The sequence below is a fragment of the Pipra filicauda genome, unplaced genomic scaffold (genome assembly GCF_003945595.2).
Source record: "Pipra filicauda isolate LSUMZ 115617 unplaced genomic scaffold, ASM394559v2 scaffold120_size2142806_pilon, whole genome shotgun sequence".
Classification (NCBI taxonomy): domain Eukaryota; kingdom Metazoa; phylum Chordata; class Aves; order Passeriformes; family Pipridae; genus Pipra; species Pipra filicauda.
In genome coordinates, this window is record NW_024103663.1 from 192,910 (window position 1) to 206,181 (window position 13,272).

Consider the following 13,272-nt stretch of genomic DNA (forward strand, 5'->3'; position numbering starts at 1 on the left):
TACCTCTGTGTGATGTCTGCCTTGAAAAGATGCCTAGAGAAGGTCTTGTACAGTAATATTATGTACTTGAAGGTTTACACAGAATTTAAATGGATAGAGTTATTGCCGGCATTCAGAGAAAACCACTGTTTCGTTGCTCTCCATTTTCCCTCCAATCAGGCTTTCCCAGCTACTGGCAGTCCACTGTGCTGCTCAGGAGTAGCTTTCAACTAAGCTCCCAGTGGAGCATCTGATATTTTTCCAAGAAAAGCTCTTGAGACTCTGAACGAACAGTCCTTTCAGCACAATCCCTGTGCCCAACAACTTTCTACATAAAAGCTCTCATTATGAATTTTGAGTCAGTGGGGTTTTCTCAGTCTGTGTTGCTGATCAGGCTTTCTTGACCTAGAATTGGTCCTGCATAGTTTGCATGAAGCCCTAAACCACATTCAAGTGCTCTGCAGGCTAATGATAACAAAAGAAAAAAAGATCCAGAAGAAAATCACATTAAAATTTGATTCAAAATTGGCAGCTCTGTAACCTCTCCCTTAGCTGCCATCTCATTAACATATTTTTTCAAAAGCCTTTTCTCTGCTTCATTACATAATTTGTGTTACAAAATCCAGATAAACATTCATTATTCCCAGATCTAATAATGGTTTATTGCGCTCCCTTTTTCATTTTTTCCAGAGAAAGATGGGGGACAGAAGGGGCTTGTTTAGATGGGAAATGAACCACACTAATTTCTGAGTAGCATTTGTGACAGCTGTTGTCTACGGCATATCTATCTGAAACATTATGCAAAGACTAGTGAATTATTCTTTCCAATACCTCTGCAAAGTGGAAGAATTAATATTATTGCCCCAATTTCAAAGACAAAAAAGGTCAGTTCATATTTTCTGCGTCTCCTGTATATCATTTTTCCACACTGGGCAGGGTCTGTCACATCAGAGACGGCGCTTATCATACAGCTGGAAGGGATCTATTGTAGCAGCAGGTACACAAATGCTTGGCCTTCCATCAGAAAGTCCTGAAGGTACTGGTACCGGCGTTGAAAACGTGAAGTTCTGTTTATTTTTCTCTCTAACTTATATTTCTTCTAAAATTTCCTACGTAAAAATGCAATGCTGAGGTCCAGCAAGAGACAGGACCTGCTGCTCCTGCGGCCTCTGGTGCTGTCGGTCCATCCCAACCACAGCAGAGTATCCCCAGGAAGGAAATAGGGGTTGGAAATTTCACCTGGCACGCAGTTTGATGCCCTGAAGTGCTCCAAGGGTCACTGGGGAAGCAGAGAGGCGTAGGGACCTGCTGGGGCACGGCCGCGGGCTCGGGGAGGGGCGGCCGGCCCTGGGTTCCTCCCCCGTTGTGATGGAAGGCGAACACCTCCTCCCACGAGCTGGCTGATTTTGTCCGAGGGAGACAGCATTGTCCCAGGGAGGCCAAGGTGGGTCTGTGGGGCCGGATACTACCGTGACCATCCCCCAAGAGGCGAAGGGAAGGCCTCGTGCCCCTGCCCTCAACGCTGCGGCCCCGCGGCCCGGACGGAGCTCTCAGGCCCCTCCTCAGGGCGCCACGGGCTCCTCGGTTCCTCGGGCGGAGGGTGCGGCCGTGCCCGGATTGTGAGGGCAGGGGCTGAGGGCACAGACCGGTCAGGCCCAGGAACCCTGCCAGCTGCTGAACAAGCTACTGTAAATCAAACTTATGTGGGAAAGAAGGAAACTGAGACCCCGGAGTTTCTCTAAGGACTATCGAACTAATCTGTGTGGAATTCACACCTAAAACCAATAACCAATACTTGCCTGGCAATACTGCTGTTTCTCCTTTAAAGAATTTTTGGCCAAACAGCTGTTTGGGGTGGAGTTACTGCAACAGAGCCTTTCAGTTTCGTTTCCTAGATTCCTCTCTGCTCTTAGAAGAAAGGATATCCAGTAAAATAAAAAGAAAAATGACAGGAGAGAACAGGTTCTGCAAAAATTGGTAAGTGATCTTTCACCCTCTCCACCCCTACAAAAGGGGGGCTTTCAAGAGTTTTTAGGATTTTCGTTGGTGTTATCCAGGTCTCCTGTAAGAGGGGGAGCAGAGGAAGAACCACACCGCATGAGTACACTAGCTATTGAGTAGGAAACAAAAATATTTTGAATGCATTTTTACGTTTCCAGGATGCTGTACTCTTGTTGCTTTGCTGTGCAGATGTTTCTTCCACAGTTCTCTCCTCTGCTGCATATTCTCTTTTTACAGAATACCTTTGTGGGCAATTTTGCAGTATCTGGCAGAGAAAAGAGTCAGTGCATGAACCATGCCAAACCCACCAGCTGCCTCAGTTTCCCCCATGACTGATGGTTCTTTCTCTTGCTATATTTGCAATTAAGTGATAAAATACTCATTTTTTCCAGGGTAGTTGACCATTTCTCATAGAATAGAAGGCTGAAAGGGGCCATGAGGGTAGCATAGCTTGGTGTATATTGAACAGTAGCAAGGCCATTGGGAAAATTATATGAATGAAGGCAATGAAGCACTGCAATTAAAAAGAAGAGTCAAACTTAGAAGGGTTAAGCATGAGCTTAACCTCAATTTTATTTGGTAACAAAGGAAAAAAGTTCATTTACTCTTCTCTCCCATATATGCTCGATAGTAAACGAGATGTGTCTGCTGCCAATTTCTCCCTCCATGAGGCCCACTGCATGCGGTTTCTTACCCTCTGTCCAGAATGTGATGAACCAGTTCCTCAAAAGGATATGAAAGACCATCGGACAGAAGCACACAAACAGGTGAGGAATGCTACATGTTCCTTGGGGTTTTCTTGCAACTAGCAAAGAGCCCTTCCAGCCCTGAAGTAGTATGTTCACATTACTGTGCTCTATATTAACCAGCTTTAAATTTCTGTAATTGTTTGACCAGAAAAATTGTAAGGGTCTGCTATGACCCTTTAGGCCTGGTTACAACATCTTCTGATCTTATTGCACACTTAGCTTAAGAGAATGAAGCTTCTATTGCCGTATCTCAGTTTCCTCAGCAGTATAAACTACAGATGATATGTGCTCCTAGTGCTTGTGAATTAGCCTGAGCAGGCAGGGCAAATGATCTGAGTAGAGGAAGACAGACAGTACCTGATCTGACATGAACCTTGCTTGTACAGAGCTTTGACATCAACTCACCTTTTTAACAAAAGCTGAACTGGCAGAGTGCATTTATCAGCTCTTCATACAGGAAGGCAGTAGCATTTTTAGTGTAGCATTAAGAACTCTGTAGCTAGAGGCACTATGGTGAAGCATGAATACACAGGCATGACTTTTTTATTCTGTCTTACTGGTTGCATTGTTTTAGCAATTCCGTTGAATTCAGTTACTTAACAGAACACATGAGTAACTCTCATGGCAAACCTCTAGAAAACTGGCCTACCTCCAATGTTTTCAGACTGGTTGTTATAATTTAGACTAGCTGAATATCATACCTATATTTTTTAGTTAAAACTCGGTCAAAATTTTAAATACATGCTATTTCACATCACACTTTGCATTTCATATGGGTATCTTTGAGAACTGGATCCTCACACAGAATGCCAGTTTTTTGAAAAATCATCAGACACCTGTTTTCCTCAAAATCTCATCAACTCAGCTCAGGCCAGACAGAGAAACAAAAATTCACCAACAACTGGTTGATGATTGGGATGAAAATGACAGGAAGATCTCAGGAGCTTGAAGCTTATTGATATATGACAGCATCAACCATCCTTCTGTGCTCCAAGTGAACTTCTGTATGTTCTGCTTGCAGATCAGATGCAGACTTTGTCACCAAAGTATGCAGCAATACCAGCTGGAGCATCATGAGGTAAGTATGGAGTGCAGTACTTTTTACTTCCAGGCTGACCCTTTTGATCAGACACCAAAAGTCACTCTAATGTGTTCAACAGCAAAAACATGTAAATCCCTGACTCCTGTCCTGGACCATGAAGAAACTTAAATCTCTGAAGAGCTGCAGTGTTTTGGCATACTTTCCCCCCTTGTAATGAAGTGGGTGCCCATGGTGGTTGCCCATCCAGTTGTGATGGGACAGTCTGTTCCAGGAGATAGTCTATTACTTTCTCATCCTTGATATCTCGATCTGATGTTCTTTGCGGGCTCCTCCAAGACATTTCTGTCCTGCCCCCACACTCATATTGCCTGCTTCTCTGAATGAGTGATTATACAAGGTGAGAGTCAATGAGAGAAGATACACAAAAACGCTTCGCAGAGGCTGGAAGTGAGAGCAGTCTGTCCATGCTAGCTGTAGTCTAACCATTTTAAGGAACTAAAGCAGTGAAAACACAGCAGCCTTCCTGTGGCAGTGGTAGCTGAAGTATTGGAATTTTCTAGGTGACCTTGTGCTCTGTTGCTGACCTGTACTGGCACAGAACATCTTCACAGCTGTTGATTCTCATTTTGCCTTATATTGCCTAAATCATCCTAAGATAAAGATAGCCTAGACAGATGAACTGCTAATGCAGCTATGCCTGCATTTGATTTTATAGATAACCCTTAAGGAGAATGTTTTTAAACAGCCACTCATTGCTCTCACTCAATGCCCTCTCTCAATATTGATAGGAAATTTGCAATAATTTTGTCTATTCATGTACAGAACAAGGAGTGCCAAAAACGAGCCATGAAATGCACCATCTGTGACCTTGAAATGCCCTTCAACAAGCTACAGGAACACCTGGACACCTGTGCCAGCCGAACAGAGAGGTGTCAGGAGTGTAACAAATACATCATGTATAAGGACCAGCACAAACACAAGGAGATCTGTCCAAACAGTGGTCTGTCCTATCATAAGGATGTGGACTTTCAAACCAGTGAAGCATCCACTAATGCAACAGTTATTCGCCCCATTGGTAAGCAAAATTCCTCATTGTCACGGACTGGGTCAACTGTTAAATCTCAATGAAAATTCTCCTGCCTTCTCTACAGTTCTTGGTAATCCAGCCTGGAGCTGATTGTTGTTTAACCAGCCATGGTGAAAGGCCCAAGTGTTGTGTTCTATTATGCTGGTATTGTAAAGCCAGTGTGGGTCCACTGACAGGTAGCTCATCGGCCATGTTCTTTTATGCCTCTCTTATATTCTGGAAGAGAAATTCCTTCTGTCAGAAAATAAGTGAAACTTGTTCATCTTTCTATTTGTTGCACAGGAGAAAATGTGATTTAGAACTTCCTTCCACTTTGTACACAAAAGCCAGGGATGCATACCTTGATTTCTTGAAGTTGAGAGCAGCTTTATTAGGCCTAAGGTGTTGGACAGAGTATGTCAAGACAAAAAATTAATGAATCTAGTCAATTATTCCAGAAAAGAATAGGCATCAGTAGGTGCAGTGGTTGGCAAAATAAACTATAGAGAGCAAACCCTCCTGGCAACAGAATTAGCTGGGCCAGGGTAAGAGTGAAGCATCTTGAGACACAAAACATGGGACTGGAATGGAATTTCAAATATCCTGAAATTGAGAAGGGAAGGTGGATTACGTTTGTGCCAAAAGCAAAATGAAGTCATAGCTCAAATTTCTTCTTGACCAGTGGAATCAGCATTCTATGTTTCTGTAGAACCAGAGACTCTAAGTGGATCTGAGCAGCCTGTCTGGATAACTAGGGTCAATGCTTTGTTTCTCTTAATTTTTTTTCCCTTCTGAAGGTACTGGTGGCAATCTTTGTCAGAAGTGCAGTAAGTTATTCCCAGATGACCAGTACTCCCAACATCTGGTAAGCATATTTGAAACTGAGCAAGAGCATGGTTTGTGCTTAATTTCCAGCCAGGTTATTTCTCCAAAAAGCTGTATATTAGCTAAGAAAGGGCAGTGTGTCTTGGCTTTTCAAACATAGTGTCATGATACAGTGCATTGCACTGAAGCATCACTGGGAGGGGCTGTCCAAGGTCCCTCCCCAGGCCTCACCTCTGTCCCAAATCACAGCATGGCCACAGGGTTGGGTGCAGTGCCAATCCTCACCTCATTGGGCATACTCTCTTTTAACAGAATAAATGCAATGCAGCCCATAAGCTGACAAAAGTTCTTGCTGGCCAGTCAGCTTCAAGCCTCATCGGTGCTCCACCACGGTCTTCTTCCTCCCTGGCTCCCTCTTCCTCCTCTGAAAATGCAATGGCATGGAAAGATGTCCGTCCCAAAGGGAAAGAAAGGGAGCAGCCACTGACCTCCAAACCTTTAAAGAACAAAAAGATTGGCTTTCTGTCTCCCACAAGAGGCGGATGTTCCACATCACCTCAAGCTCTTAAAGACACTCAGTCTTTTGACATGCTGGTGACCTGTGACCATTGCGACATTCTACTGCCACTTCCAACCCTTCGGAAACATGAGGTGAGAAGTCACACACTGGACTTGGCCTCCTATCTGGAAAGGCCCATACCTACACAGTCACTACTTATCTTCACACTGCCCAGGACCCTAGTGCCCATCTCTGCATTCCAAAACTTCTTGATATGTTGGCCATAGGTACACGCTGTTCATAAAGTGTGGAATTTGTTAATTCCATTGACTATTTATGCTTACATCTACACAAACAAGATCTATAATGTGCTTGAGTTTTAGGAAAATAATGACGACTCAGGCCATTAATTTTAAGCTCATATCCTGGAAAGTCTTCAGCAACTGTCCTTATTTGCTGAGGGCTGATGTTGTTCCTGCTAAGCAAATAGTAGGACTGTATCTCAGCTGCATCAGATATTAAGCTCTAGATAATCTTCCATCCCAACAAAGGGGCCCAGTTGCCTCGCTACTGAATATGATGGCTTGTTGAATATAATATTAAATTTTCCTCTGATATGACTGTTACTTATTTTTCTAGATCAAATGTCTGCATTGGACAACTTTGCAAAATGCTAGGATGAAACAAAAATCAAGCCATGGGGAAAAAGGTATCGCAGAATTTCAGAAATTTAGAATAGATTTCATAATTCAGGATTATTCTACACTGTGTTAACAGGAACATTTTGCAAGAGGGAGTATATCTAACACAAGCTAATACGCAGAGTATCACAAAGCTCTTTAGATTCCAACACGCAGTGGGTTTCTGTGAGGTTGCACTAAGGAAGTATTGCTCCAGAGCCAGTGTGTTTTTGCTCTCTTGACTCAAACTAACATGTCTTGTGCCTCACAAATTAAGCTACTTTGAACAGTGCAGTACTTTCCCTACTGAAGCAGAGACCAGAACATCCTTCTCTGGTTTTCAGTTCCTGGCAGAGTTATTTCCTCTCGGTCCAGTTTAATTAAGTGAAACTGAAAGCCGTTGTTCTCAATCTGTCCTTTTTCTGCTTGGTTCAGTAAATGATGTATTACTTCTCCCTGCAAAACTTTTCTTTCCTGGTGAATTAAAGAGAGAAAGCACCAATGTGAGAAATAGGCAGTTTCTCTAGTTTTGAATTACAGGACTCTGGTCTTGAAATAAAAGTGAGTACATGGTAATTACATGAATTATTTGAACTGCATTGTAAGGGTTTTATATTGTTCAACTGAGTGATGACATAGGAAGGCTGTAAACCTGAAACTTTAAAAACACTCATAACTGGGCTTTGTTTGGTTTCAGGAGACTCTTTCTACAGCATTTGTGATTAAATCTGGAAAACAGAGGCACGTCTTCAGATTGAATCTTCAGCTCAGCTTTAGCAAAAGGCCCTGTGGAAATATAGCTTTATCGGCAAATAAAAGTGCAGACTTGCTACTCTGGATTAAGAACAAAGAGTGACTCAGATTTTTTATTCCTTATCAAGAGAAGCATTTAAAGGTTTCACTAGAAAACTGTAAAAGTGATGGGGGCTCAGCAGGTGTTGTTTCAAATATTCCTGTGCAAGCTTGCCTTAGGAATGTCCTTTTGCCACCTGGTTCTGCAAGGAGAGCAGCTTATTTTAAAATATATCTTCTGAGAGAGAGAAGGAAATAAGGAATTTCAGAATACCTTGTCATGTTGAATGCCACCAATTCTTCTCATGAGAGCTGAGAACTTGGGTGTTTATCAAAACATGGCCCAGTGAAATTAGAAAACATTAAATCCTGCTCTTCATCACTTCAGTGAACCACTGAACCTAGGAGCAGCACAAACATCTTCATCTCTGGAAATGGCAGACACATCCCAGGATAACTGAGGGTGTTTGTCTCCTGAAATACAAGTGGAAACTGATAGAGCCAAATGGTGGGAGTTAAACATGAAGGGTGAGTGGATGCTCACAGGACAGCAAATGGGCAAGAACAGGCAGGTAAGGGGATAGTGCTCACACCAACCATCCCTGTTACCCCAGGACCACTACAGACTGTCATCCTGCTCTGTCACAGGTTATTGTGACAGCACATGGAGTCACACTGCAAGACAGGGACCAAAGTGACCGTGTCTGAAAAGGGCCACAAACCTACATTAGAGCACAAGGCCGGCTTTAGCCTTATAGCCCTTTCCCGTGGAGGGGTGAGAAGGCCCGGCCTGTTAAGGAAGTGTTTCCTCTCCTCCATGGAGCCCCTCGGGGGTTTTCGGCGCTCGGTGCTGCAGTGTCACCGTGTGGCTGTCGGTGGCAGCGGCACCGGCTCGGGAGGGAGGAGAGCCGGGAGGGGCCCGGGCAGCCCGCCCAGCTCGGGGCTGCACACGCCGGGCATGGGGACCGTGCGGGGACTGACACCGTCGGGCTCCCAGCTGGGGCAAGGACAACATGACCTGGGTACAGAGTGCAGCGAGTCCGTGGCCTGGAGCTGCAGTCACCTGGCCTGCTCTGGTGCCCTGTGTGCAAGGGTACATGTTGCCAGGACTCTGTCTCGGCACCAAGAGAGCCTCCGAAACACAACAGCTCTATGAGGATCTTTAAAACTCCTGCAAACAATCTGACGATCACCTCTTCCAGGGTGAGGAGATTGCTGTTACGGCCACCCCAGATGTCCCCGTGGTGCTGGAGGTGCTGCCCGGCGTGGTGACCCTGCTCCTAAACTCAGTGCCAAGGCTCTTCGGTTTCACAGAATGGCCTTTGTCTAAGCTGCCGGGCCCCAGAGGGAGGGCGAGGGGCCTGTTCATTTGCAGAGTATGAAAGTATGGAAGCAGCAGCGCCCAGACGTCTGCAAACCTGAGCTCCAAGGTCCGCAAGGCATGCGGTACCAGGGTAGCACAAAGTTCAGGATGAGAGGGAAGCAGCAGTCGTTGGTTTCAAAGCTCCCAAACGTGTTCGCCGTGCCAGTGCAATCCCTTCGGTCACTAGATGGCAATAAAGACCCAACGTGCTCTTCCCTGGGCTACAGGGGAGGCTTGTTGAGCTCGGCCTGGATTTGTCCCAGGAGATGGAAGCGGAAGATACTAGAGAAACCATAAAAGTAACTGTGCCGTCATTCTGCTTGGTAATGAGGATTTGTTTCGTTATTGTCTGTTTCTTAAAAAAAATACATAGGTTATATTTACCAAGAAGAAAATTATTATTAGATTAAAAATATATTTCTGTGCAAGAAAAGGAAGCTCAGCCTTACCAGGACAAGTACTCAGAGGAAATGGCATCATAATCCTGAAACACTGCTGAGGTTTCAAATCACTGGGATTTCAGTGTTTTTCCTTGAAGTTTAAGACACATTTTTATTCTTTGACAGTGGCAGGAGGCAATCTAATTCTGTATGACACTCCTTCCACAGTGAAACCTTACCTACATGCCTCTCCATACAGTATTTTTTTAAACAATCCTTTGTCATAGTGAAAACTTTAACACCAGTCTCTGAGACACTAGAATGAAGAACACCTTGTATTTGTCCATTTCCTCAGTGCTGTGTGCTGGTGGCTGCTCCTCACTATGCTGTGTGCTGTGTGTATATTAATATTCCTCAAAGGTTAATCTCATTTGAAGGCAGGAATTTTGTGTGTACAAAACATTGCAAAGCCAGCTGGCATATCTTACTCCCAGACACTGTTCTGATTCAAAAGCAGTGTTATGGGAAGCAGAAGGAACTAAATGAGGAAATTAAACTGACAATATACCCTGCAGTGAGCTGATGGGGAGAAGCTGAATGACCTGTTTTTGAATTTGTCCACTGCTGCTTCTCAGTGGTTCTGTTGCAAAAGACAGTGCAGGATCTCAGAATTTACTGGTGTCTTCTATGGGATGGATTTTCGATAATCCAGAGGGTAAAAGTCATCTGTTGAACCAACACAAGGCCCCCATATCACCTCAGCATGCTAAAGAAAAAACAAGCAGCATATATTTTACAAACCACACCCACCCATGTAACTTGTGTAGTACCTCATGGAGGGTTAGAAGTTGGACTTGATGATCCTTGTGGGTCCCTTCCAACTCAGCATATTCTATGAATCTGTGATTCTGTGACTGACATCTCTTCATTTGCTGCTGAAGGGCTTTCTATGTGCCTTAAGTCACATTGGGATAAAATTAAGCAGAAACTTGAGCTCAAGTACTTTTCTGATTATTTAGAAAAAAAAATCAAAAAATAAGCAAACTAATTAATAGGTGACCAACACTGTCATCTCCTATGGTTTATGAACACATGTCCTTGCAATTCAGAAAGAAAAATTTGCAGTAAAAGTGCAAGTAACCAGTGGGTGAGTAAGTGGACTAAGGTAGGCAGAGATGTCCCCAAGTGATGGCAAACCTTGCAGAGGCAGCAGAGCTGAAGGAAATTCATCCCTGTGCTGTGGCCATTGGTATCCTGCAACTGCATAAAATCCCAGTGAGCCCCGTGTGTGAGCAGTGGCAGGCCCAGGCCACAGGCGGAGGGCAGGGTGTGCACGAGGAGCTGTCTGCTCCTCTCTGGCTCCCTAGAGGAAGGTGTCACCTGTTTTCATTTCCATGGAATGGATGTGGCTGCTCCCACAGGCCTGCACACAATATCCAGTCTGGCTTTCCATGACTGGAGGCAGTGTGAGGAAATGAGACTTCATGCTTTGTCTTATATCCAGATGTCACAGAGGGGGAGGACAGGGTTATCACAAGTGGCTGTATCAGATTTGACTGGTGCACTGTTCCCTCCAGCTCATCCAGACATCTCAGAGGAGAAAGGCTGATGAATAGAGTAATTTCTAGTAGTCTTTGCTGTGCCAAAAATAACTTTTTCTATCAAATGTGATGAAGGTTTGATATCTCTTCTTGATTCTGAGAGTTTGTTCTGCCTTTAGCTACTTATCCCTAAGGCTCAAACTTCTTGAAAGTTGATTGTTATTGTAGCAGGTCAGATTACACTGTTCTGTAGGGAATTTTCCACAGAAAATTCCACCTGTTGTGTGGAGCTTGGAGCCCAGTGCCAGCACCATCAGCATATTGAAGATGCTTTTCAGGAATAAGAAATATACTTTTTATAGAGACTTGCAAATGTGAAGAGCTGGCATGGGTGTTAGAGGAAACATTGAGTAGAGTTGAATGTGAGGAGTGAAAATTGCTCTTTTAAAAGTAACTTGTAAAGGTTGGTAAGAGTGGTGGTGGGTACACAGATCAGTGCTAGGCTGGTTCTCATTGTGGCTGTTCTGCAGAGCTCCATGACACTGAGCTGTGCTGGTTTGGAGGCACGAGGAAAAAAACATGTAGACTTGAATGGTATTGGCTCATAAGAACCTCAGAAAAGGTTTTCAGCATTTGCTTGAATTCAAACTGTGTACTGCATAAGTTTTCTCTGATGTCATTTTTGAATGGAGAATCCATTACAGCCTTTTGTGACCTGGTAATTTGGTTGAGAAGCTGGCTTTTATGTAAAGGGCAAGCTATCTTTTTCTTGATGGTTTCCTAGTAAAGAGGTGGTTTTAATGCATCTCACAGTGATGTAGGTGAGAGACAAAGGTACATGTCAGGGGAGAAGAATAGTTTAGGAAAAGAGGATCAGCTTAAACCTAAAGAATACAGAACGCAATAAAAGGGAAATAAAATGAGGGCATAAAGGAAAGTGACTGATTACATGTCAGCCCAAAACAGCTTCCAACAGGTGTGGAATAGAAATGTTTTGAAATTGTGTCCTTTTTGTGAACTTAGCTCACAAAAATAATAAACCACACACCCCCAACTCAGCTGCCCCTGCCCAAAACAGATGCATAGTGAAAATATATAATGTATATAAGCCTATTTTTGGAGTGATCCAACCCTGTAGGTATTTATTTCCAGTCTGGAGAGGGCAATGAAATGTGACAAAATAGGATTTTAAACTGAATTGCCTGCGCTTTTTTGCCTTGTCAAGTACATAAATGTAAACATGCACCATAACAGATAAAGATGAATCCCACATTGAGTATTTTGTTGGAGAAGCAACAAACTGCACTAAAAATTGATGAATGGCAAATTTATTTTTATTTAAGCATTTATTTTTATGGCATTAGCAAATAGAAAAATATATGGGAGTATGCAAATAATTTTGAGGAGACATTAAAATAAACTGAACGATATCAAGTTGCTCATCCTTCATAGAGATTTTGTGCTTCAGTATTGTGGAAATTATCAAAGCACATATAACATGGCTGGTGGAAACACTGGAAATGGTTTTAATTCTTCAAAAGCCTGAGCTTTCACTGTAGTTCCATATCGAGAGCTCAAACTTTTAAAATGTTCAATAAATCTGCTTTATGTTGCTTTTATGACATAAAAGCATGCATATTTTATTATAAAATATGTTATTGGATTTTCTTTATGGACTTTTCTTTAAAGTTTTATTTAAAAAGTCAAAGAAATGGTGTAAACTGTGGGAAGTAGAACCTTGTATTAAATAAACTTTACCAAAGAATAACTGTCTAGAGTAGGAGTTTAAGCTGTTTATTGTGGACTGCTTCTAGTTAATAAAAAGTAGGACTCTTCTCCCATTAATGCTTGAACTTTTAGAAGCCACCAAGGTGTCTGTGAGGTCCCTGCTGAGCAAATATGTTCCCCCTGGTGTGGCCAAGTGCTGAGCCTGGGGCAGCTGCCACAGGCCCTGCAGAAGTCCCCTAAATTGGCAAAGAGGCTTCTCAGCTTCCTGTAAGTTTGCTTTTTATTTGCCAGTAATAATTCCAGGGCTTCATCTTCTGCTTGATGCTCAGGCTGTATTTCTCTTTACATCACCACAATTAATTTATAAGCTCTGAAATGATAGATAATGTTTATTATGGAGATGACTTCCTCAAACAAGGTCCCTGGAATAACCTCCAAGGATTTGTAAGGAACGTTATATTTGGTAATTAATTATGCAAACCTACTTTTAACATATCTTTAGGTAATCAGAACAAAAGAAGACAGTTGTCTTTGTTAATTATAATGAAAAATTACTTATGAATATTGTAATTATGCACATTACTGTGTCTGCTGTCACTCATGGCTGGGATGCCTTTAGGCAATATT

At 43.1% G+C, this 13,272-nt stretch overlaps 2 protein-coding genes across 4 annotated transcripts in view; one reads left to right on the top strand and one right to left on the bottom strand.

Moving 5' to 3' along the window:
* Positions 1-1,489, bottom strand: part of LOC114004035 (solute carrier family 13 member 5) — a 20,667-nt gene extending 19,178 nt beyond the window's left edge. The window contains exon 1 of one of the 2 annotated variants that reach the window (XM_027751619.2): positions 4-1,489. The gene's annotated coding sequence lies outside the window, so the exon portion shown is untranslated. The remainder of the gene's footprint in view (positions 1-3) is intronic. The other variant, XM_027751621.2, reaches the window with a different exon arrangement.
* On the top strand, positions 854-12,685 carry XAF1 (XIAP associated factor 1). Of its 2 annotated transcripts, XM_027751624.2 has the most exons (9): positions 854-1,015; positions 1,862-1,956; positions 2,612-2,747; positions 3,751-3,807; positions 4,594-4,846; positions 5,635-5,702; positions 5,975-6,313; positions 6,801-6,870; positions 7,539-12,685. In XM_027751624.2, exons 2-9 carry the CDS (start codon positions 1,925-1,927, stop codon positions 7,565-7,567), a joined length of 984 nt encoding a protein of 327 aa, XP_027607425.1. In that variant the 5' UTR covers positions 854-1,015; positions 1,862-1,924; the 3' UTR covers positions 7,568-12,685. The 2 variants fall into 2 exon arrangements, with proteins under 2 accessions (XP_027607425.1, XP_027607423.1); XM_027751622.2 differs by lacking the exon at positions 854-1,015 and having other exon boundaries at positions 1,707-1,956.
* Positions 12,686-13,272: the final 587 nt, after the last annotated feature.